Genomic DNA, 26,225 nt, shown 5'->3' with positions numbered 1-26,225 from the left:
ACAGCTAACCATTGAACTGATCATGGGGTTCCCAATGGAGGAGTTAGAGAGAAGACTGAAGGAGCTGAAAGGGTTTGCGACCCCATGAGGATAGCCACAATACCAACCAACCAGAGCTCCAAAGGGTCTAAACCACCAGCCTGGGAGCACATAGGGAGGGACCCATGGCTCCAGATGTATATGTAGGGGAGGATGGCCTTATCAGGCATAGGTGGGAGAGGAGGTCCTTGGTCCCATGAAGGCTGGATGCCACAGTGTGGGGGAATTCAAGGGTGGGGAGGTGGGAGTCGATGGCTGGGTGAGGGCACATCCTCACAGAAGCAGGAGGAGGGGAGATGGGATAGAGGGTTCCTGGGTGGAGGGGGGGGCACGAATAATGAAAGGGGATAACATCTGAAATGTAAATAAAATATCCAGTTAAAAAGAAAAGAAAGGTAACTGTTGGGTGGAGCATAGAGAAACTGCTAACAAATATAATGTTGTTTACCAAAAAAATTACAACAAATTGAGTCACATGTGGTAAATGCCACTAAGTACAAATAACTAGTACTTTAGCAGATAACATTAAGTGCATCAAAGTAAGTACATGGTACATGGTACCTGAGCAGATTGACAGGCAACCAAATGCATGAATACCTAGTACCTGGGCAGATCTTCAGTCAGAGAAAAGACTTCCAGGCCTGGGGCTATGAACTCATGGGGAGCCACCTGTTCAGCTCTATGAGCATCTGTAGAGGGATATTCCCCTCGTCCCCCTGCAACAGTTACCATAAACTCGGTAATTTGGGAGGAGCTAATGTGGGAGCAGTGACGAGAGGAAGAGGAGAAGGAAGAAGAGGAGCTGGGTAGAGGCAGGATGTGGAAGCCATGATAGATCTGGGTCCGTCCTGGGTAACAACTTATATCATAAGGTTAGAAATTGGGAAACACCTCTGATTGTGTGTGCATCTTGTTTATTGAGCATTACCAAACATTTAAAGCCTTTGGATAATCTTTAAGCATTAGAGTCTCATTTCTACTAGGTACCGCATGGATGACAGGATGGTCTTGGCTCAGTCCACCCTTGTGGAGACAGTGTGGTAGACTGACAGAGCCATCTCCCGTGCTGTTGTCTCACGGGTACCAGGACTGGTGTTTCTGGCTGGTTGTTTCTAGTTATGGCCCGAGTGTGGCCTCTGGCCATTTCCAGCTGTGGCGTACACGTGGCCTTTGGCTGGGAAGCATGGTGACAGAGCTAAGTAGAGCCACTGCCACTTAAATAGTTGGCCAAAGATATAGCCTTTTTAAAATTCTATCTTAACAAGCATCTGCACCAAAAAGCAGGTATTTTATCACTCTCTGTATATTGATTGGATGTGACTTAGAACAAAGCAAGACCAAACTACACTGGACACAAGTACCCTGTTACAAGTGCCTTGCTTCCCTTAATTGGCTGAGCTTCAAAAACTGTTTATTAACCCTGCTCACACACGTACACGCACACGCACATGCACACGCACACACACACACAAATGGAGATAGAATATGGCCAAGCAAGGCTGCAGGTTGAGATACAGCTTTCTGCACCCTGTCCTAATGTTTGGTGGCTGTGGCACAGAATTTATTGCCCTGGGGTCTATGAGATACCTGTTACTTCTGACAAAGTCATGTACTGTGGGAAGTGGGGCAGCGGGTGTTGCTGTATCTCCCAGACTTTGAAAACCTGGGCAAATACATATAAGGTAAAGATGAAAGGAAATTTACTTAACCTGGATAGGCTGTTATTCTATCTGCAAAAATAAACGTTAATTTAAATCTATTTGAACAATGCTATTTGTATATTTGTTATGTGTAAGTTATAAAGGCATAATATTAAGAACAGGAATAAAGGGGCTGGAGAGATAACTCCTCAGTAGCACTGGCTGTTCTTGCATACTAGGGATTGATTTCAAGCACCCACGTGGTGGCTCACAACTTTCTGTAATCCCAGGCCCAGAGGACCCAACATCCCTTTTTGGTATCCACAGGCACTGGGCACGCACCTAGTGTACATACATATATACATGTATACAGATAAGCATGCATGCAAGCAAAACACTTGTATACATAAAATAAGTATTTTAAAAAGAACAGGATAAGGAATAGATATAAAAATAGTTAAAAGAAGATAAGCTAATAGGAAATTTGGTAAGAGAAATAAAACAGTCAAGGGAAGAAATATAAAAATAAAAGCAATACAAAGTTGGGTTGTCAGGAAGGATCAACTTCTATTTGTGATTCACCATTGAAACTGAAGAGTGGGTTGACTTTTCTTCCCCGTTATGAAATAAATGAAAAGGAATTCTGCAGTGGAAATTCAAAGCCACGTTGAGATCTGATGTTATTAAATGGTAGTTAGGTGAAAATGCCTGTGTTCTGTTGAAACTTACAATGCCAAAAGCAAAAAGGAGATGCCGGCACCTCTATCACTGCTGTGAGCTAATCAAATGCAAAAGCTCACCTTTCTTCCCACGCTGGAATAGCTGTTCTGAGTTCATTGGAAGCTCTCTGGGGTCTCTGGTCTTCTTGGTTTCTGACAGTGAGGCTGTAATAAACAAGACAACTCCGTGTTGACTAAGATATTTGAAGGAACATATTTTCTAAATGAATACTTTAAAAGGCAATTTTAGATACTCAGACAGAATTGCATTTTTAAGACAATGCGATCCCAAATGTTGTTTTTAAGAAAACCAAAAGCAGGCTGGAGAGATGGCAGAGTGGTTAAAACACTTTTGCAGAGAATAGGGGTTCAGTTCCCAGTACCCATGTGGAGGCGATGTTCCAGGGGATTGGATATCTTCTGTCCTTGGTGGACACCAGTCACACATGTGGTACAGTAACATATATGCAGGCAGAACACACACACAAAAATAAAACTACAATTTTATTAATAATAAAGAAAACAAGTCAGGGGTGGTGACACACACCTTTAAAACCAGAATGCGGAAGGCAAAGGCGAAGGGCACAGGCAGTGGGGATGTGGGGGGCTGGTGAGGGTACAGTGCCAGAATGTTCTGTACCCACAGCTGTGAGCCAGACGAGTCCTTCTTACCATCTGAGGAACTCCCAGTCTGTTTTCCTGAGCAGCTGCACCAGTGCACCCTCCTTCTAGAATGTCTCAGATCTTTGCTCAACAGTGTTAGCTTGGTGGGTAAGAAATGTCTCGTGATTTGGATTTGCATTTCACTATTGACTGGTGGTGCAGAGCTGCTTTCCATACAGTACTATCTGTCACACATTTTCTCTGAAGACCTGTGTTTTTCTACTCCTTGATATTTAAATATCAGTTTGTCTTCTACTTTTGGGATGACTGGCTTTATGCATTTTAAAGATTTTATTTTTATGTACATGGGTATTCTGCCTGTATTTGTGTCTGTGTACCATAATGCAAGCATGCTTGGTGTCTGCAGAGGTCAGAAGAGGGCATTGGGTGGATCCCTTGGAACATGTGTTCCAGATGCTTGTTAGCCACTCTGTGGATGCTGGGAGCTGAGGCTATGTCCTCTGCAAGCCAGCACTCTTGACTGTGGCAGCTTTATATATTTTATCTTATTTGCTTTGTATATTTTAGATACGAGCTCTAATAATAGTTATTTTCATGGACTTTCTATTCTTCTTTACTCGTCATTTTAATAATGGCTCTTTGGGACTTTTGAGGTGTTTTTCGGCATCTAAACATAGGGAGGATTTTCTCTCTTCTGTTGTAAGTTCTAGGCTCTATTTCTATGCTTCCTCTTAGCTGATGCCCACAACATGATGGTAAACAGTGGTAGCAACTGTGATGTCCTTGCCTTACTCTTGCCTTTAGCAGGTTCCTTTCAGCATTCCAACAGCTTAAAATAATGTCTGGTACTGAAGAGCGAACCTAGTGCTTCCTGCATGTGTAGCATGTGTTTGCCACGGAACAGTCCCATCTACCTCTAAAGATACATTTTTATCATTCATGATTGAGGTTTTTTTGTTTTGCTATGGTATTATTAGTGTTTCTGGTCATTTTCCTATGCATCTCCTTAACACTTTATTTTATAAAAAGTCTTTCAGCCTGCTTTTAGCAATCAACTTTTAAAGGTTTAGCTTGGGATAGGGAGGAAGAGGGAGAGAGGAAGGGAGGGAGGAAGGAAGGGAAGGAGGGTGGGAGAGAGAAAGAGAGAGAGATCTATTTTTCTGTAAAGGCAAAATCATTAAACATTCAGGAATCCTTTTGACTTATTCCTTTTATGATGCTAAGGCTAAAGCATTTCAATAAATAATGGTTTTAAAAAATGAAACAAAACAAAACAAAACAAAACAAAAAAAACCCTTGAAAGGTACTGGAGCTGCATCCTGTCTGGGGGAGCATTTATCCTGCCTGACTTTCTGGCTTCTTTGTAAACAGAACACATGAGTGAACAGTGAGTCTGAAAGAGCAAAGAGAAACGGAACTGTGACTCTGACACAAGGCTACAAAGAGAATTGGAAGCTATACTGTGAACCGAATCATGCAAAATTTGCTCACGCTTTGACATTTTTCCCATCTTATTTTGCTAAAGCAGAAACAGTTTAAAGGGGATGGTGCACTCCAGGGAAAAAGCACAGAGGATATTCTTGCAGTTCACTTTGTTAATGGGGTCTACTGTGGCTGTCACCCTAGAGGAGGGTGAGGACTACAAGCCAGAATAGTGCTTGGCATTACCTTAGCAATGCAGTATTAGACTCAGGGGCTTCCATTTTCAGTGAGAAGGGAGGGGGATGGACATCCTCCAGGTTAAAATTAAATTTTAGCACTTTCACTAGCGTATTCTAATAATACATGCCGACACCTCACACGTCCATGTAGTGTATGCTGATCCTGTCCACCTGTCACCCTCCCTTGTCCTCTTCTTGCTCCCTTGGACCCCCTTCCTCTTTCCAACCAGTCTGTCTCCTCGGATGCCCCTTTTACTGCTTGGTGGCCCAGCGAGTTACAGTTCCTTACCTGAACACAGGTGAAGCACTATTTACAGAAGCAGTTCACCAGTGGCTAGAACCTTTGTTTTTTAGAGAATAAAAATCGGAGTACTTCCCTTTTATTAGAGGACTGGAATTCTGAGAAAAATGTCGTTGGAGCTGAGAAAATTAGTGCTAGTTCTCTTTCTAGAAAATTTGCTCTACTATGTATACCAACACAAACATCTCTTAAGAAAATGCTGGAAAAAAAAGTCAGGGAAAATTATGTTGTTTTCCACTGATGGGAAAACAACACATTATATTTTGAGATAATTATGAATCTATTAATTTTGGGGAAAAGTTCTTCTCAACCCACATAGACTTTGTTGTGTACCCCTACTCTCTACCTTAGGGAGAACCATCAAGCTTGATTCGTTCATCATTCTTGCCCATAGTGACATAGTGACGCTACTGTGCACACCTATGCTTTTGGATGGCATTTAAGAGTTCTCTTACTGCATCCATTGCTCTGTAATTGCTTCCCCACTGTAGCAAATGAGTTGAAATGACAAAGGCACGAAGACACCATGAGGCATGGATCCACTGACTTCCTGTTTGTGAACTAGGAAACTCCTTTGCATTTTTTCTCATGGAGACTAATGTCATAGCAAATCCTCACAGATGTGTTTTCTGTATGTGCTTCACTTTTTATTAGGTGGTTTTCTAGGCACATATTTAGAAGGGTGTATATTCAACTTGCTTTTTTTTTTTTTTTTTGAAACAGGGTTTCTCTGTAGTCATGGCTGTCCTAGAACTCTGTATGTAGACCAGACTAGCCTTGAACTCACAGAGATCTGACTCTGCCTCTCCAGGTGCTGGTAGTAGAGGTGTGTGCCACTATGTCAGGCTTGCATTTATCTTAATCTTGTTGGCAGGAACACATATAGATTATCTTTTCTGTGTTATTTCATTGGCTTGATTTTCCTTTGGTAATTTATTTTATGTCATGAAACTCTTCATATATTCTGGATATGAATTCTTTATTAAGAACATTTTAATTATCTTGTCTAGGTATGTCTTACCTTTTTTTCTTTTACTACTTATCTCTCTGTGTGTGAGCATATATGTGTATGTGTGTGTGAGTGAATGCCAGAGGACAAAGTCAAATGGCATTCCTCAGGAACTACCTACCTTTAGTATTTGTTTGTTTGTTTGATTGTTTGAGACAAGTCTCTCATTGGTTGAAGCTAGGCTGGCCGGCCACACAGTGAGCCCCAAGGAACTGTCGCCTGTTTCCACAGATGCTACGCTACAAGTCTGGGATTACAGCAATGGCAAATTTAGGATTCATTTTGTTTCTTCTTCTCCTTGCTCTTGCCCGTTCCCTTCCCCTCCCTCTCCCTTCTCCCTTCCCCTTCCTCCTCTTCTTCCTCTTCTTCACCTTATTTTTCTTACTCTTCCTTCTCCTTTTAAATTTTTTTATTTTGTTTCTAAAAAAATCTTTTTTCTAAAGCATATTTCAATTAATTTATTTTTATTTTATATGTATTGGTGTTTTGTCTGCATGCATGTCTATATGAGGGTGACTTCCTGGCTTCTCCCTATAACTGGAGTTACAGAGATTTGAGAGTTTCCATTTAGGTCTGGGAATTAAACCTGGGTCCTTTGGAAAAACAACCATCTCTTCAGCCCCAGGAGATTTTTTCATTGTAGTTATTGTTTTTATTTTCAAGAAAATAATCCTTTTCTATTGTAGAAGCCAGAGGGGCAAAGACACCACAAGAAAACCCATAGAATCAACTAATCTGGGCCAATAGGAGCTCACAGAGACTGAACCGACAGTCAGGGAGCCTGCATGGGTCTGACCTACGCCCTCTGCACATATGTTATGGTTGGGTAGCTTGGTCTTCTTGTGGGATTCCTAATAGTTGGGCAGGGCTGTCTCTGACTCTTTGCCTGCTTTTGGGACTCTTTTCCTCTTGCTCGGTCATCTCATCTAATGTGATATGGCATGTTTGGTTGATATTCATGGAAGGACTGCCCTTTTCTAAAAGGAAATGAAGTTGGGGACTGAGAGAACTGGGAGGAAAGGAGGGAAAGGACTGCAGTCTGGATATAATATGAAAGAGAGAGAGAGAGAGAAAGAGAGAGAGAGAGACAGAGAGAGAGAAGAGAGAGACAAAGAGACAGACAGAGGGAGACAGAGACTGGGGGGGGGATCCTTTTCAGTATCAAAGTGATAAAGACACTATATTGCATTTTCTTCTTGGCCTTTAAGACACTTGGAATTTATCTTGGGTCTTATGTTATTTTGTTTGATGAAAACTTGAGGGGCTGTGGAGAGATGGCTCAGTGGTTAAGAGCACAAGCTGCTGTTTCAGAGGTCTTGGGTTTAATTCCCAGCACCAACATGGCAGTTCACACCTGTCTGTAACTCCAATTCCAGTGGGTCTGGAACCTTCAGACATACATGCAGGCAAAACACCAATGCTCATAAAATAAAAATAAATAAAGATGAAGACTTGATATGTTGCCCAAGGCTAGCCTCTATTTCTTGTCCAGGAGCTCAGTCAAACCTCCTGCCTCAACCTCTCAAGTAGCTGGGATAATAATTTTATACCACCCTGCCTAGACCTGCTTTACGTTTCAAGGTAGATTTGTATATAATATGTATATAATGTATATATAAATCTTCTATATTTGGATACCAGTGGGTGAAGGCTCTTGTAGCTGGGAACCTTAGTTTGATCCCTGGAACCCATGTAAATGTGGAAGGAGAGAATCAACTCTAGTGTGTTTTTTTCCTGACTTCCACACATGGGCTGTGCCACACAAGCCCACATATACACATCATGTGTGAGCAACACATCTTCATACAATAATGATCATGTTAGACTTGAAATTTTTAAGTGATGCCCAATTTGGCTGTCACTAAGCCTACCCTTGTGTGCCAAAGACATGGATACTTTACATTCAAGCCTCTGTGGCTTTCACACACATCCTTTTGGTTTTCTCTTTACTAAGCAAACTACATATTTTTAAAATTTCTGGCTCTATTTTAAGTATATAGTTTGTCATTTATCTTTATCAAAAAACAAGACTAGCAACATGAAAGCAAAAGCTGATAAAAAGTCCAGGCCTTATAACGCTCATTTTAAAGATAAATCTTCAATTCCATATCCTCCACAAAGCCATTAGATAACATGAAGGCCTTTTTAGCCATCTGTGCAGGGTTTCCACCCAAACATTAACTTGTGCTCATAACTGTTTTACATGTTCTCTAGTTGTTAATCTACGCTAGCCTAATCTGAAGTGTTGATAACTTTCTCAACAATTACATGTAGTCCTTTGCTACATATATATGTATCTATGTCTTTCTTAGACACCTAGTAGCTGTCTAAAACACATTTACAGGCCAAACATGGCACAAGCCTGTAATCCTAGCATGTGGGGAATAAAGACGGGGGTGGGGGGTGGGGGTGGGGGGTGGGGGGTGCGGTGTCTGTATTAGGAGTTGAATGTCCTCCTTGACCACAAACAAAGGTTCTTCTGAGGGCAGCCTGGGCTACAAACAAGTCAAACCAAACCGCACTTGCTAGATGTATCATATACAGGCTGTACTCAAACCCTCCCAATCAGCACCTTAGTCAAAAGCTCCCAACTTTACCAAGAACAGCTGCAGCAGCAGCACCAGCAGAAGCAGCAGGCATTGGAGCCTCGGCCACCTACGCCCTGCTGCTGGCTTGGGACAGAGTCCTGGGTCTCACTTCCACCGCACATCTGCCGCATCCGCATTTCCGTCTGCTCAGATCCCACAGGCTGCAAAAGAAAAAGATCGGTTGGACCTAGATGTAGTGCTCTCGTGTCTTAAACCCAGGTTTTCATTTGTTTGGCTCACAGGGAAGACACCACGTGATAACATCGAGACCATTTTTTGCAAACTGGTGAAATGTGCTTAGACTCTGATGATACATTATTTAGCAGAGTTAATGGAACAGGGTATGAAGTTCCAGGAGTGACATGGAGAACAGGCTTGCCCTTAGGTAGTTTACTAAGGGAGACAAATGACTACACAGAGGTCACTGCTTGGTTACAGCCACACTCGCCAGGCCCCCTCAAGACCACTCAGAGGAGGCAGTGGTGCGTGGCTCAGGTCTAAAGCCAGATCCATGCTCTCTATTAGTGTTTTCAGTAGGGATGTGGTGTTTGATAAAAAAAACCCTACCTTCCCTCCATCAGGGTAGCACTAAGAATACTGGTCACTATGTAGCAATTGCTTAGTATTTCTCACGAAGCCAGACCTAGAGCCAGCTTGGGGCCTGCCCAGTCTTTGGAGCAACCTGTCCATGGGTTCAAAGCTCTCTGACAGATCTATGACCTTCATCCTAGATTTCATTGCTGTTGTTGAAGATTAGAAGATCAAGTGACATGCGGGCATACAAACATCACAAGAAAGGAGAACTGTGCTATACTCAATTTTGCTTTTGATAGCAATTACACACACATACATACACACACACACACATCTTAAGTAGGACTTTAGAATTAAGTACTAGATTTGTTTATTCCTTTGAGTGTGATATAATCCTATATGCAAATGGATTCATTCATTCATTCATTCATTCATTCATAAATGAGGTCTTGCTATGTTGTTCAGGCTCCTGCCTAAGCCTTAATTATGAAGGATGGCATCTGGCTTTTTTAAAAAATTAGTTTAGCATGTAAGCTTTAGAATAGTAAAGGGAACTATCAAACGGCTTCCCGACCCTTTATATTCACAATATCAAGATGCCACTCCATAACACCTTAACCTGGATTAAGTAGGTTAAGGTTTATAGACTGTGTAGCTTTGTTCATCAGAAGGAAGAGGCAGAGATATTTGCCAAATTCTTTATTATGTTCTATGGGCACCACTGAGAGATGGTTTTAAGACAGAAAGATTCTCAAATGTCCCTAGAGTAGAAACACCAGACACCGGGATCTCAGCTCATCTGTGGCATTGCAACAGAAACACAGACCAACACCAGCTTCTTTCACTTAGGACACTGAGGCGTAAGGGTAAGCCAGCACGATTCCCAAAGATGTTTACAGCTCAACATCTTCAGATAGCCATGTTCTGAAAGATTTTGATACAACTTTTGGAGACAATGAGGAGAATCCACCTTTCTCTGGGATGCCTGGCAGGTTTTCAGCATAGACTAAAGCAGTGGAGAATATGGTTAAAATCAAAATCAATGTTGATATGTTCTTACTTTAAGCATTCTTTTCATGTTTATTTTTCTGTAAATCAAGAAAAAAATGTTGGCAGGTGAGACACTGACTCTCCAACAGATGTAGACTCTCTGCCGTGCCCTGGATGCCTCAGCCAAGGACTGACAATCAGACAGTCGGCTAAGTCACCCTTAGACTAATACTAGCAATTTTGAAGACAATGCTTGAAAAAACTCCTAGGAAGCAATCACAACTTGTTGCTTCTTCTCCTGAAGGGCCAGCCCCAATCAGACCTGTTTTGAACACTTGGTACTGAACTATCATGATGGATCTGACCCATTTTGAGTCAGGCCAGAGAGGAACATGCCCCTGGTGGCCAAGCAAAGGGACAGCGCTCTGACTGGTGGGAAAACAGACTTTCATGTGCATGAAACACTTGGTGACTGGTGTATATTATCTCTTCAGCAGCAACTCAACCCTGCAGTTCAGCTCACCAAGTGATCCAGAGGAAACCCTCTTGTGCTGTCTCCCCTATGGCAATCAAAAGCCAGTCTCTTCTTGCCTACTTTTAGGAGACTGAGGTTGAGCTGGCAAAGAAAGGAAGGCAGCAGAGGCAGCAGAAACAGTGGAGCAGTGGTACATGAGGCAGAGTCACAGGAACACCACCATGACAAGCAGCAGATTCGGAGCTGAACAACTTCAGGCTGAGCTGGAGAACTCAAGTGCTGACAGCACTGACTGCTTCAACGTGCAAAGAGCTGCAAGATCAGCTGCAGACTGAAGCAGAAGGAGAAAAGGTGGCAACTATAGCAGTAGCCATAGCAACAGGAGGCAGTTAAACATTGTAAAACAGCAACCAGTATATGAGTAAGAGGGACAGAAGAACAAGAGGAGGAAGAGGAGGAGGAGGAGAATGAAGAGGAAGAGGGGAAGAAGAAGAGAGGAGGAGTAAGAGGAGGAGGAAGGAGAAAAGAAAGAGGAAGAAGAAGAGAAAGAAGGGAGAGAGGGATGCAAGAAGAGAGAAAAAGAGAAGAGAAAACTAAAGGGTCAAAGGCTATAAAGACCCAGAGAAGAAAAACTACAGGCCGTGGCAGTTAGAAAAGTTCACAACATCTGTCAAACTTTTGGAACCAAGGGTCCTGACACCCCAGGCCTGGGCACTGTAACACTAACAGCTGAGGAATCTTGAGATACCAGACCTGCACATGTGCTGTAAAACTGGAGGGTATTGCTTACTGCTGCTCCTGCCTGTCTGTGGCATTGGCTGCTGTCAAACATGGAAATGTACAAACACTACCTAAGCCTAGTACATGAAGAGCTCCCTTCACTACCCCCGATCTCTAGGTAAACAAAAGAACTCCAGCCAGCTATTTGGTACTATTGCCTTATTTTTTTAAAAAGCCTTAATTGCTTCCCAGAACAGGGAAGGATTCTTACACATAATGCTCAAGAATGGTGTTTTTTGTTTGCTTTTAAAGACAGAGTCATTTTGGCTAGTGTGACAACTGAAGTTATTGCCTGGTTCAGCGCAGAGATCTTGTTAATTTAGTTCAGAGTAAGCGTGGAGAAGATGGAGTAGGTGGTGATGCAGCCTTGGTGGATGAGGCTGGATGCTATCAGCATCAACAGCAGGCAGAGGAGAATCTCAGGGAAGGTCTTTGCTTAGACCCCTTTAACAAAGACCGGATTGTACAGATTACTGAAGGCCGTGAGGCACAAGATGAAAAGGCTGGAGACCGGTAGGTACCCGTAAAAGGTGAGCCACTTGGTACAGGCAATTGTGTACCTGCATCCTATATGTGGTGGTTTGAATAAATGTGCCCCTTCATGTGTTTGAATGCTTGGCCCATAGGGAGTGGCACTATTAGGAGGTGTGGCCTTGTTGGAGAAAGGGTGGCCCTGTTATAGGAAGTATGTCACTGAGGGGGTGGGCTTTGAGGTCTCCTATGCTAAAGCTATGCCAAGTGTGGAGCACAGTCTCCTGCTGCCTGTGGATCAAGATATGGATCTCTCAGCTCCTCCAGTACTGTCTGCCTGCAAGCTGCCACGATTCCTGCCATGATGATAATGGATTAAACCCCTGAAACTGTAAGCCAGCCCCAATGAAATATTTTCTGTTATAAGAGTTGCCTTGGTTATGGTGTTTCTTTACAACAATAAAACCCAAACTAAGCCATTATCAAAGAGTGTCATGGGCAGGCGACAGGGCTTCTGCCAAGAAGTTGTCATCAGTAAACACCGTCATCATTCACTATGGGTCCAATTCAAGATTCTAGCAGAGAAAGGGGTGCCTGAGAGTTCCCAGGCCCCCATACTCACACAGGGAGAAAGGGGTGCCTGAGAGTTCCCAGGCCCTCATACTCCAGTATCCACAACACAGGGTCGACCTAATTAGTGCACAAAATACCAAGTCACACAAACCACTTTTGTGTAATCTTAGTTTTCTTTGCACAGCTCTTGCACATTTTTATAGACTTACTCACAAACGACTTTCAGACAATGTTGCTGCTGCAGTAAGCCACTTGTGCTCCACCTATTACCTCTCTGTGTTTTACTACTATTTTTTGGAGTTTAAGAAATTTAATAATACTGTACTACTCTAACTGATCTAATGGCTTCAGAAGTCCTTCTGGAGACTTTTATTTCCACATGATCATACCACGTCTATCTCCTGATCCTTTCAAAGGTGTGTGTGTGTATCCTGGTGCATGAGGAGGTCAGGAAAGGCCTCACAGACTTGCTTACCAGACAATTGTATGATCGTATGGAGACATTTTCTCTATTAATACTCTCTCTTCATGGATATGACTAGCTTTACATCAAGTTGACAAAAATAAGCAGGATGCGAAGGCTCTCTCTGAGCTCACTGTAGTGGATAAAGCAGTAACACAATGCTGTAGTTTCTTGCTCCATTTTTTTTTGTTTTGTTTTTCGAGACAGGGTTTCTCTGTGTAGCCCTGGCTGTCCTGGAACTCACTCTGTAGACCAGGCTGGCCTCGAACTCAGAAATCCGCCTGCCTCTGCCTCCAGGTGCTGGGATTAAAGGCGTGCGCCACCACCGCCCGGCTGCTCCGTTTTCAATACTGTCTGGTGATGGCACTCACTTGTACCTCTATGAGCGTAGCTTTTTCTTATTTTATTTTTTATTTATTATTGATGATGGTAGTGGCTTTTTGGAGACAGAGTCTGTATTGTCCTGGCTCTCCTGGAACTCTCTTTGTAGACCAGGATGGTCTCAAACTCACATAGATCTGCCTACCTCTGCCTTTCAAGGGCTGGGATTAAAGGCGTGGCTCAATCTTAGCTTTCTAATTTATAAATTCTCCCACTTTCCTTTCTCAGTGTTTTGTGTCTCAGTTCTGACTGTGAAGTCTTGCTTTAGAATCATGACCTACTTAATCTTCCTGTGTTATTAGTACTTCTTGTATAGTTTCCCAGAATTTGTACATATGGTTTGTCAATTGTGACATCTTAAATCATGCAAAACTTCTATAAAGAAGTGCACATAAATACATAGATTATTTCTGTAAAAAATGCTAACAGTTTATCAAAAATTCTCAATTAATGGGCATGAGTTTTAGCAATGGCTATGTGCTAAAATGTTTAGTGGTCATTTACACTATACCCAGCTGAGCCGTGGTGAAATATGAGAGCTAAGCCAGAAGCCAGAAGTGGTGAAAGAACATGAGTGTTCGAACACAGGACTGGGGAAGTCTCAGGCTTACAGTGTTTACCTAACACTGGCACTGGGCGCTTGGTTTGATGTCTAACCGGGAAAACAACAGCACAACAAGCAGCAAATACTGGCAACTGTCTAACTAACACATGGACCCTATTAAACTATTTATGCTTACTTATGCTTGAAATTTTTCTTAATAAAGTTTTAAAATGTTGAATTCTATTAAATTTAGGCATGTGATTTTCGAAGAAAATTTAAGCATTTTCTTCTTTAGACAGTGAAGCAAATTATATAAATTCATTTCTTCCTGTTGAGTACTTAAACAAGAAAATTCTATTTTAGGATGTTTAATAAGTACTATTGTTTTGTTATTTGACTGAAAGTGACTTGGTGACATCTTATGAAAGAGCTTTAAAATCCACCCACGTATCTACCAACCTATCTTTCCCCACCTATCTACCCACTCCTCTACTCACCTATCTCTGTCTACCTCTCTACCCACCCATCTCCACCGACCTATATATCCTATCTTTACCCATCCATCTACCTGACTATCTACCTACCTATCAGTTTTTATAAGGCAATTGTTTACTCTTTGAAGATTTGGTAGAATGTATTTGTAAGATTATTGGACTCTTTTAGAAGTAGTTTGTTGACTAGGGATCCAACTTCTACTTCTTTTTAATTTTTTTTGTGTATACATATGTTTGTTATATGTGTGCAGGAATCAACAGAGGTCAGAAGTTAGAATCAGATCACCTGTGGCCAGAGTTACATACAATTGTGAGCCTCCTGAGGTGGGTGCTAGTATTTGAACTCAGATCCTCTAGAAGGTCAGCAAACATTCTTCATCACTGAGCCAGCTCTGCAGCCCATGATTTCTTGTTTGTACTTGTTCTTTTGCTAGTTTATTCCACTTTTTAAGTCAGACTGGCATTTGTACTTTTTGGAAACTATTCTGTCTAGTTTTCAAATTTATTGGAACTTATTATTCCTATTTGTAATAGTCAGAACAAGGTATCTTATATTATTGTACAGCAATCTAAAAGATAAACCTAGTATACTAAAAGCTTCCTATAAAATATACATATATGAAGGTGACCTAAACAAAATCACCAAATAATGGGGGAGACAGAGTACCAATTGGACATTTCTTGACACCAAGTGAAGCTTCCAGTACTGACAGTATGGACTATATCTCATTGGTATAGTTGGAAAGGGGTTATAAAGTAAGCTCCAAACAAGCTATTGTCAAGGATATAGGTTGCTTTCTACAAACTGATGGTAGGGCCCAATTGATGGAGACAACCCCTGTACAACTCCTTAGCACAGAAGCTGAGCTAGTAACAGGCTACTTAGTCATGGTGCTGGAGTGTATTCTGTATGCAAAGGAGAAAGGTAAACATCAACCTAATGACAGACCCTTCAGTCTACAAGAGTGACCTGCCTCCAAGATATGCCGGTTCAGGGAGTAATCAACTGAAATCTGATTGGAGTTGAAGGCCCACTTCATGAGATGGAACTCATGCCCAATACTGCTTGGGTGGTCAAGAACCTGAAACTATGTAGGCCAGAGAGTTGGAGTAAAACAAAATACTACTGTTTACTAAAGAATGTAGCAATAAATTGATTTCTAATGACCTTCTGCTATGCTTGTAGCTTGATGCTTGCTCAGCCATCATCAGAGATACTTCCTCCTGCAGCAGATGGGAAAAAATACAGAGACTCATAGCCAGACACTGTGCAGCGAGTAAGACACCTTAGAGCACTCATCCTTAAAAGGGTGTCTCCATCAAACCCCTACCCTTGGCCCCTGTGGAAAAGGGGGCAGAAAGAGTGTAAGAGCCAGAGGGGATGGAGGACATCAAGGAAAACAGGCTGTCTAAATCAACATGAACACACATATGAAGGCACAGAGACTGAGGCAGCATGCGCAGGGCCTGCATGTGTCTACACCAAATGGGCTCCTAAAGCTGAAAGGAGAAGTGAATACATGCCTCCCTTCCTAACTCAGAAGCTATCTCCAATTGATAGCCAACTGTAAATGAAAAGTTTGTTTTCTCTAAAGGAGTCTCACTGGGAAAACAAACCACTTTTAAGGGTTGGTCCCAGGCCCAGCAGAAGACAACCAACACAAAACCTATGGAATGGCATTGTTGGAGGTTATGTGTCTCATAATGTTAGTCAGAGTGGGTATTTGTTTATCTGTTTCCTGCCTTCCAGGGAAGGGCCTTTGTGTCTATGTTATGGCTTACAGTCCCGGGTTTTATGGGCATCCTAAGCATGCAAACCTGAGTCTCTGTATCTCTAAGCATTTCTTTGGCTTTTTCTTGTTTGGTTGTGTGGTATTCCTTAGATGCCTGTTTGTTTTCTAACAAGACACAAAAAAGGTGTGGACCTGGAAGAAAAAGAGGTTGAGGAAAACAGAGAGACGTGGGGGAGAGGAACTGTAATCAGAAAAAAAAAAAAAAAAAACCCTGAAAAATCTATGTTCTTTTTTGACTTTTTGGGTTCTCTGTGTAAATAGCCAGGGCTATCCTAGAACTCACTTTATAGACCAGGCTGGCCTCTAACTCAGATCCACCTGCCTCTGCCTCCTGAGTGGTGGGATTAAAGGAGTGGGCCACAACACCCAGATGGGAAGGGAAAATAAGACAAATTTGTAGTGGATTATGTTAAGAGTTGCTTTTTGAAAATAGATTCTTGCTGGTCTAGGCTGGCCTTGAACATATGACCCGTCTGCCTCAGTTTCCTGAGTCCCTACATTACAGGTATATGGCACTATGCTTAGCTGAGAATTGCATTTTTAATGTCAATAATTTTGGTAAGGAATAAATATTTTAAGTGAGTTAGTTGTGAATATAAAGTTTAATAGTATGTATTAAATTTTACATATTTATAAGGTATTACTAATATGCTATTTGTTGCATATCTTAACACAGATTATTGTTTTGGGGATTGCTGTATGATATTGATTAACTATCTTCTTTTAACTTAAAAAAATTTGCTTATTTATGTACGTATATTTTTAATGTAGGAATGCTTTGTCTGCATGTACACCTGCATGCCAGAAGAGGGCATCAGATCCCTTTCTAGATGGTTGTGAGCCACCCTGTGATTGCTGGAAATTGAACTCTGGACCTCAGTGTTCTTAACCATTGAGGCATTTTACCAACCTATGGATAACTGTTTTAGTCAGTGTTCTGTTGCTGTGAAGAGACACCATAACTAAAGTAACTCTTATAAAAGAAAGTATTTAATTGGGGCTTGCTTATAGTTTTAGGGGTTTGGTCCATTATCATCACAATGGGGAGCATGTTGGCACACAGGCACACATGGTGCTGAAGAGGTAGCTGAGAGCTCTACCTCTGGATCCGTAGGCAGCATAGGCAGCAGGAAGAGAGAGACACAGGGTCTGGCGTGGGCTTTTGAATCCTCGAAGCCCACTCTCAGGGACAAACCTCCTCCAACAAGGTGACACCCCCCAATCCTTCTAATCCTTTCAAGAAGCTCTATTCTCTAATGACTAGGCATTAAAGTACATAAGCCTATGGGGCATTCTTATTCAAACTACATTAACCAAACTAACTTTGTCCACCTTTTCCTTTGGCTTCATCATATCTGCTACTGATTCTCAGTCTCACAGAACCAGCGCTACTTGCCAGGTATTCTATTTCTCCTTTGTTGTGTGCTTGGTGTCATTTTGCTATCTTACTAGATGGCAAATTTCTAGGAACTTGACCTTGATGTTCCAGGCAGCTTCCCTCATGTATTGGCCCATGACCTAAGAGTCCAGAGTCTAAGTAGTTGGACGAGTGTAAAATCCATGTTCATAATATCAGGTGCTTTACTTGTACTACGCATTTCAAAACTGCAGAGGACACGAGGTCCGTGTGCTTACAAGGGGCACTGGAAAAGTTAAACTCACAGGATTTTCTCTTCAGCAGAAAGACTTCCCACCTATTTTTGCTCAGAAATCTGGGATTTGATATAGTTCATAACCTGGAGATCCAGAGCCAGAATTTGCCGATTCCTCAGACTCCTGAGCGTTGTTTCTTAGATGTCCTATGCAGTTTGCAAATGAATCTACTATTATGCTTATTCCAGGTTTTCTGCCTAGACCCTGACCCCGAACATTGTTTCTCAGTCAATAGAACTCATTTCTATAGAAGAGCTCACAGATACTTTGCAAAAGACATGTATTTTGCAAAGAAATTTCCATGGCATGGCTTAAGTTTTGTTATGATAATTGTCATGAGGAAACTTTTTTCCAAAGTTGTTCAGTGCTTAAATATGCCAGCACCTGCTAACTAAGCTGTGCTATGTGACATTTCCCTTCCTGCTTCATCTGGATTGTTTCTCTGCCAGCCGTAGTGTTTCTAGGGACCCCGACATAAAACCAACCTGGGGAAATGGGACTGAGATTAATGGTGTCTTATTATTTTAGATCTCAATTAAGAGATAATCTGAGGCTTAAGGAGTCTGAAAATTCCTAGGAACCCAACATTTAAGAGGATCTTTTGAAAGTTTGTCTAAATGCCAGAGCAACTCTTAATTACAAAACATTATTATTTATCTTGTATAGGGAAGGCTGCATGTGTGTGTGCACGTACTCGTGGCACTCATGAGGCAGAGAGATATGGTATGCCTGTATATAATGTATGTGTGCGATATGTGTATGTGTATACTTGATGTGTGTGTATATGTGTAAGAATGGTATGCCTTTATATGATTTAGGTGTGTGTGGTGTGTGTGTGTGGTGTGGGGGTGTGTGAGACGTGTGTGGAGGAGACAAGTATCTTTACCTGATGAGCCGTCTTGTCAGCCCACACTCTTAGTCTTGATTGCATTCTTTTATTAATTTGAATTAAAAGTAGTGTCACTAGTCAGAAGAATATTCAACTATAATTAGCTTGGAAAAGTTATTTTGAACTTTCTGATGGATGACTTTAATTCAATAGCTATTTTCATGATAGCTGTTAGCATTTCATCTAGGCTCTGCCTCGCAGTTACCTGGCAACAGCCAGGTATGCCTGACTCACTCTAAAAGGGGCTGCTTGCCCCCTCCTCTCTCTCTTGCTCTTGCTGTCTTCTCTTCCTCTCTTCCCCTCTTCCTTCTCTGTCCCTTCCCTTCCCATCTCCTTCCCCCCTCTCTCTCCCCATGCTCATGGCCACTCTCTACTCCTCTCTCTCTCCCTCTCTTTCTCTCTCTCTCCCAATCTCTCTCTCTCTCTCTCTCTCTCTCTCTCTCTCTCTCTCTTTCCCTCCCTTCTTTCCTCCAGGGGGAAGGGATGCCTCAGCATGGGCCCACAAAGGTGCCCCCTCCTCCCCACTCACCATACCACACCTCTACCAAACATATCCCTGGCTTCTTTTTCTTTTTTATAAAACACAACAATAGCTATTGTAGCTTCCAATTTTTGAAAATAGAAAATATTAAATCACACAGTGAGAATATAATCAATATTATAAAAATAAAAAGTACTATAGAGGGAAAAACATCTTTTATATTTCATTTTGTTTTTGTTTTTTAAAGCATGGTCAGGCCTATCACAGCAATACCCCAGTCTCTGGTACCAACTTTTGTCTTAGTTAGGGTTTTACTGCTGTGAAGAGACACCACGACCAAGGCAACTTTTTTAAAAAAAAAAAAAAGATTTATTTATTTTATGTATATGAGAAAAGGGCATCAGATCCCATTACAGATGGTTATAAGCTACCATGTGGTTGGTGGGAATTGAACTCAGAACCTCTAGAAGAGCAGTCAGTGTTCTTAACAGCTGAGCCATCTCTCCGGCCCTTGTTTTTGTTCTTTTAAGATAGGGTTTCTCTTTGTAACAGAGCCCTGACTGTTTTGAATTCACTTTATACACCAGACTGGCCTCAAACCCACAGAGATTTGCCTGTTTCTGTCTCCCAAGTGCTGGGATTAATGGCGTGTGCCACCACACCCAGCAACACACAGGTTCTTGTTTCATGAGGATATTGAGTTGTAGATGAGGCCCTGGTGAAGGGAAACAGAACATCTGAAAAAGCAGAGACTCAAAGACCCTCAGAAACAGGATCTTACCTCAAAGAGGTGCTTGAAACTCCCCAGATTTAGATCAGCATATAAAGGCATTTGAAAGGATAAATCCCAGGAAGATTCAAACCACAAACCCATTTTTGCTTTGCTGTACCATGGCTCCAGAAGTATTTCCCTGTACGCAGTCTGCTAGTCTGTGGCTGCTTGCACAGCAGGGTCTGAGCTAAATCTGTGCCTGCAGGAAGTACTTCTCAGAGGGTTTGCAAGTACTCCATTACCAGCGTCAGGCACAGACATCTGTATTTGTCCACTGGTTTGGACTGAGCTCTGACAGCAGGCCCAACAGGCCAAATGGATCTCAATTCACTCATGCACCATACAAAAGCTGGGTTATTCTTATAACCTTCATAGGGGTCAGGAGAAAGAGAAATGGTTGCCAAGTTCCCAATTAGGTCAGTTTTAGCCACATGAGAAGCTCCCTCTGTGTTGGCTTTCACAGGAGAAGGAACTTTGATAGTCAAGTGATTTTGTTTTAGGGTTCTTTTTCTTTGCCCTTTCCTATCTACAAACCTGACCCCTTTACTTTGGCTGATGGGAATGCTAACTCCATTTCACAGAGTGAGTCAGAATCAGACTCAGTCTAGATCTAGATGTAGATTACCTATGACGATCTTCACACCAACTTTGTTGTGACTTTGTCTTTTGATGGATTTTATTTAGTTTTTAAAAAATTATTATTGTTTTATTTTTACTTTTTATTATTCTGCCCAGAACCTAATCTCTGATTCATGTTCTTCTGCCACAGGTTTTGCTGTTACTTTGATGAAATTCTGCTCCTATGGGCTAGAGAGATGGCTCAGTGCTTAAGAGCACTAGGTGCTGTTCCAGAGGTCATGAGTTCAGTTCCCAGCAACCACATGGTGGCTCACAACCATCTACAATGTGATCTGATGCCTTCTTCTGGCATGCAGGTGTACATGCAGATAAAGTACTCATATACATAAAATAAACAAACCTTCAAAACCAAAATTCTGTTCCTAGATCTCTCACTCCCGGCTCCTATGCCCCGTCGATGTATAACTATCCATCCAGAAAACTGTTGAGAAATACTATAGCTAGACATATGAAAGCCTAGAAATCTGAAGTTTTTAAATACATATTTCACTTGGGCTAGGGAGTCTAATCAAGCTAGGTTCTGAGTCTACTCTGATCACCCAGTGCGTCCAGCCCGAATCTAGATATATGGCTGAGTTAATAAACAAAGTAAATGTCTCTCTAAGGCAATGGAACTATTAATCATTAGCTGGAATAGCAGTGGGACTCCTTGGCTTTCAGTTCAAGTAAGATGTATGGATGCTGCTGCTCCAAAGGGTAACAGGAATTAAATAGAGTGCAGGCCAAATGAGGTCTGGAGGTGGGTTCACAGCTTTTAAATGCAAAGAGGGGGTTGGGAGTGTAGTCTGGTTGGTGCAGTGTTTAGTTAATGTGCAAGAAGCCCGAGTTCAGTTAAATTCCCAGTACCATGTAAAATCCAAGCATGGGGGAACACTGGTCATCCCAGCATTAAGGACACGAAGGCAGGAAGATCAGAAGTAAAGGGTCAGTCATGGCTACACAGTTGGTTCAATGCCTGTTCGGTTTACATGAAACCCTGCTGCAAACAGCAGCAACAACAGCAGCAGCAACAGCAGCAGCAGCAACAGCAGCAGCAGCAGTAGCAGCAGCAGCAGCAGCAGCAGCAACAGCAACAGCAACAACAACAACAAGCAGCAAGAGAGGCTTGATCTGAGCCAGGAAGGAAGGTTAACAGCACTTATATTCCAAGAGATACAGGTGCATGTGTACTGCATACTGTAAGAAGGAATCTGGACATCCACACTGTAAAGTGCTCAGTACACACTGCTAATGTCCTGTCTGTTCTGAGTTAACCTTTGACCTAGGCTGCATATGGGGAGGAATGGATGTGAGAACCCCATAGCACAGAAAATGTCAGGCGTGAGGGACAGAGTCAAAGCTTCCCTCTGTCACCTTCATTGGTCCAAATAAGTTCCCATAGACTTTTACTTTTATAGACTTCCTCTCAGAATCCTGATTCATTGCTTCAGTACTGACATAATGACAGTTTATGAAGCAGAGTTAGAGATTTTATTAAAATATTCTAATATTGGCTTAAGTGTGAGGGTTAAGAGATCTCAGGACAGTCAGATTCCCAGAGAATGAGTGTGGGCTTCTCAAAGAATGAGCTGTAGAGGGCTGGAGTGGCTCAGAGGTTAAGACCACTCTTTCAGAGGTCCTGAGTTCAATTCCTAGCATGCACATGGTGGCTCATAACCATTTATAATGAGGTCCGATGCCCTCTTCTGGCCTGCAGGCTTACAAGTATCATCATGACTCTCAGGTTACATCTCAAACAGTTGCTAGGAAGTCCACTTCCCTTCTCATTTAATAAATGTGGTGGCTTTGGAGATGCCTTAGACAGAATCAAAATCAGATAAGGTGCAAACAGGACTCACTGGGTTTGACAAGGGGGTTAGAACACACCCTCTGCCCATACATGGGCTGCAGGTGAGATTCCCGGAGACCTGTAGCAGTTGGTGACTGTGCCTCTGGAATTCTCAGTTTGCAGCGGGCAAAGGCTTCAACTGGATTCAAAGGCCAGGAGGCTCCGTTTCCTGCTTATGTCCCCCAAATCTCCCTTTCCTTTATAGCCTTCCTCATTTTCCTCTCAGAAATTTCGATCCCTTCAAGGAGTGGAGGCAGAATGCCCATCTTCCTAAGGAGGTACATCAGTTCCACAGATCTCAGAGAGAAGGCTGACCACCTGACTAGAGAAGAGCGGCCATTGAGATGAGCAGCTGCCTTTGCCCAGTTCCTGTAAGTGTGTCAGATGGGGAAACTGGAAAGGCGGGTTTTTTTTGTTTTTTTGTTTTTTTGTTTTTTCCCCCCTAGGATGATAATTTTGTTTTCCCAGCTCACCACCTTGCTGAATAATTTATGGCCTAATGATTCGATTGCTGTTCCTGTTCATTGGTGTTTGAAGTGACAGATAGCATAAACTTGGCCATTCCAGCGACAAAATCTTCTCTTGTTTATGGACGAAGCTTATTGGAAACAACAATGGCTGATCTCTACTGTCCCCACATGTGAGACGTTGGGGAGAATGAGCTGAAATAGCAGTTTCTGAGACCAAATCACCCCATACCCCAGGATGGCATGGGGCAGAATTCTGAATTGTTCTGTTTCTTTGCTGGCAGGAATGTGATATTCTAAAGAGACATGTGTGTCCCTTCCTTTGGCTAGCAGACTATTGAGACAATATAGGCAGTGGAATTAGAATTTCTCAGATACTGGGAGAAGTATCCTGGTGCCTGCCAGAGAAGAGCTTGTCTCCAAGGACACTCCACACAGCGCTGATGACTGGCCAGTCCGCCTTGCTAGAGAGTCTGGACCTAGACAGTGATAGTGACAATGTGTCCTGAACAGGACTTAGGGACCAAAGTTAGACAGATCCCTGATGGCTGACAGATAGTGAGAGCAGCCACTCCTAGGGAGTAAAGATGGTGAGCTTCCAGAATGGCATACTTCCGGGCTCCTTCCTCACCCTCTTTCCTTGCCTTCCTGACCTGAGACAAAAGCTTGGCAGCTTAAAATGAAGACCTAGTGGGGCTTTTTCTCCTGCTACTAGGGACCACTTACTGATGAACTGACCCTATAAATTCAATGTCTGATTAGGACCTATTTACCCCAAAATTGAAAGCCTGGGTAGGCCTCTCTTTGTTCAAACTGGCAAACCCTAAATTAGGGGAGGGAGACTCCTCAATGACTTTTAAATCCCCCAGCCCTCAAGGAGAAGCTATGCTTCAGTCTCCAGGGTCCCAAGCTTCTCTCTGTGTGTCTTTCTCTGTGTGTGTTCCTTCAGCTTAGGTTTTAGTTAAATAAATCCCATTTCACTTACTGACTCTGCCTACTGCTGGCTGCAGGGTCAATATTCCCTGTGCCTTCTGTACTCGAGATTTTTCCTGCCTTTTAAGTCTTTGGATGGCAGAAAAGGAGAACCCCGTCAAGACCCCTATGTGATAACAGTACTGCTTACCTAGTCAGACCTCTTGCATCTAATCCTAAGCCTAATGTTTGCATCCCAAAATGGACTTGGAGTGGGGAGCTTGTCAGATCTCTTTGTTCCTCTTCCCAATGTAGCCACATCTAATAAATCTTATTTTAATATTTACTATTACTCTGTCTCTTTAATGGTCTGTTGGCTTATTAGGGCTGCCAGATTCAAAGTCTGTGGCCAACCTGAACTACACAGTGAGAGCCAGTCTCAAAATAAAATGTTAACTGAGACTCAGGTATATAAACTCTAGTCTTCCTATATTACAAAGGGAATTAAAAAACAGAAATTGGTAAGGTAAAATGAATTTATTTATAAATTCATCCATTGCTTTAGAGTACTGGTCCCATGCTTTCACCTCTACCTAATTGAGTGTTAGAAGCCACAATACCAAACCAAGAAGCCAGGGGTGCTTACTCTTCTCCAGCTATTCTTAATACTGGTACTGGTTTTGCCCCAGTATCTTTCATCTAATTCTTGGTGACTGTGGTTGTTTAAATGAGAATTGCCCTCATAGACTCATATATCTGAATATTTTGTTCCCAGTTTATGGGACTTTGGGGAAAAGATTAGGAGTATGGCTGTCCACTGAAGGCCATGTAGATATCTGTAATTGGTGCTGCTGCCTGAATCCATGTTGATGTTTGTGGGTCATACTGATCTAAGTGACCTGCGCTCACTCTTGAGGCCATGGTGATGTCTGAATCCATGTTGCTTCCGAGGGTCATGACTGGGTCCGTGGTCCTACTGTGGCCAGGGTGTGTGTTGATGTTCATGGCCCATGTTGCCACCTAAAGACATGCTGATGTCTAAGGTCTGTGCAGCCTGATGTCATACTGATGTTCACAGGCTGAGCTGCCACTGGGGGCCATGTCTGGGTCTGTGGTCCTAATGTAGCTGAGAGCTATGTTCAATGATCTGTGCTGTTGCCAGAAACCAAGTGGTGGCCCATGCTCCCACTGACTGTGAACAGTAAGGGTGCTACTTTTGCTGTGATATTGATAGTTACAGATGCATAATTGAGAGGAAGGGACATGGAAGGCTTCTCTGACACCCCACTAAAGAGAACTCTTCTTCTTCTTTTTGAATTATTTATTTATTTTATGCATATGAGTACAATGTAGCTGTCTTCAGATATACCAGAAGAGGGTACTGGATCCCATTATGAATGGTTGTGAGCCACCATGTGGTTGCTGGGAATTGAACTCAGGATCTCTGGAAGAGCAGCCAGTGCTCTTAAACACTGAGCCATCTCTCCAGCACCTAAAGGGAACTCTTAAAACATGTGATGGGGGTGCTGAAGTGTAGCTCTCTACAATTTGGTGGCTTTTGGAGAAAAGGAGGAAGGCTCACTTTTATTTAAGGGGCAGGCCACTGAGAGTTTGACCACATTGTAGTGAGTACATAGATAATACAAATTGAACCTGTTTTTGCTTCTTTTATTCTTATTTTTATGTTTACTTTTTGGGAGAGAGGTTACAATAGTGGGGGGACAGACATGGAAAGACTGGGAAGTAATGTGATGGGGTGCATGATGCAAAATTCCCAGAAAATCAGTAAAAGTTCTCTGTTGGGAAAAAAAGAGATTTGACCTTCTTGGGGGAAGGGTCATTGGGGTGGGCTTTGGGGTTTCAAAAGGCCACACCATTCCCATTTAGTGCTCCCCCCTTCTCTCTCTGCCTCTTGCATGTGAATCAGATGTAAGGTCTCAGACACCATGCCTGCCTACCTATTGTCATGTTCCCTGCCATGATGGTCATGGTCTCTAACCTTCTGAAATGATGAGCCCCAAATTAAATGTTACTTTTATAAATTGCCTTGGTAATGATGTTTTGTCACAGCATTTGGGAAGTAATTAAGATAATGACTGAGAGCGAACCAGCGGTGGTGCAGCCCGTAAGGCGTCCACCTGCAGAGGGCGGGTCCCTCTGCGCTCTCTACCCCGTGTGTTCGAATCTAGCTCGCTCTCGCGTGTCTCCTCCCACGTCTTGTGGGAAAAAGAAAAAGAAAAAAAGAAAGATAATGACTGAGGCCAAGACAACAAGGGTTTCCTTCTAGCTCTAGTCCCCACACTTAGGACAGAAGCTTTAGATTGCTAATAAATATTCTACAGGGGCTGGAGAGACAGGCTAGGACGGACAGGCTAGGAGGAAGAGGCTAGGTGCATTTTCCACTCTTATGAAGGACTCGGGTTTGGTTTCCAGTACTCATGTGGTAGCTTACAACTACCTAGAACCTCATGCCAGGGCCTCATGCCAGGGGATCTGAGGCCTTCT

General features: G+C 42.6%; 1 protein-coding gene across 4 annotated transcripts in view; it reads right to left on the bottom strand.

Moving 5' to 3' along the window:
* The window catches only part of Rgs20 (regulator of G protein signaling 20), a 104,894-nt gene that overhangs the window by 5,430 nt on the left and 73,239 nt on the right, over positions 1-26,225 (bottom strand). For all 4 annotated transcript variants that reach the window (XM_076924431.1, XM_076924432.1, XM_076924433.1 and 1 more), the window contains 2 exons: positions 8,591-8,742; positions 2,480-2,563 (listed from right to left, as the gene is read on the bottom strand). In XM_076924431.1, coding sequence (XP_076780546.1) covers positions 2,480-2,563; positions 8,591-8,742 — 236 coding nt within the window. The remainder of the gene's footprint in view (positions 1-2,479; positions 2,564-8,590; positions 8,743-26,225) is intronic.

Source organism: Arvicanthis niloticus, chromosome 25 (assembly GCF_011762505.2).
Source record: "Arvicanthis niloticus isolate mArvNil1 chromosome 25, mArvNil1.pat.X, whole genome shotgun sequence".
Classification (NCBI taxonomy): domain Eukaryota; kingdom Metazoa; phylum Chordata; class Mammalia; order Rodentia; family Muridae; genus Arvicanthis; species Arvicanthis niloticus.
The sequence above is the reverse complement of the archived record's forward strand: the minus strand, read 5'-3'. Positions and strand labels throughout refer to the sequence as shown.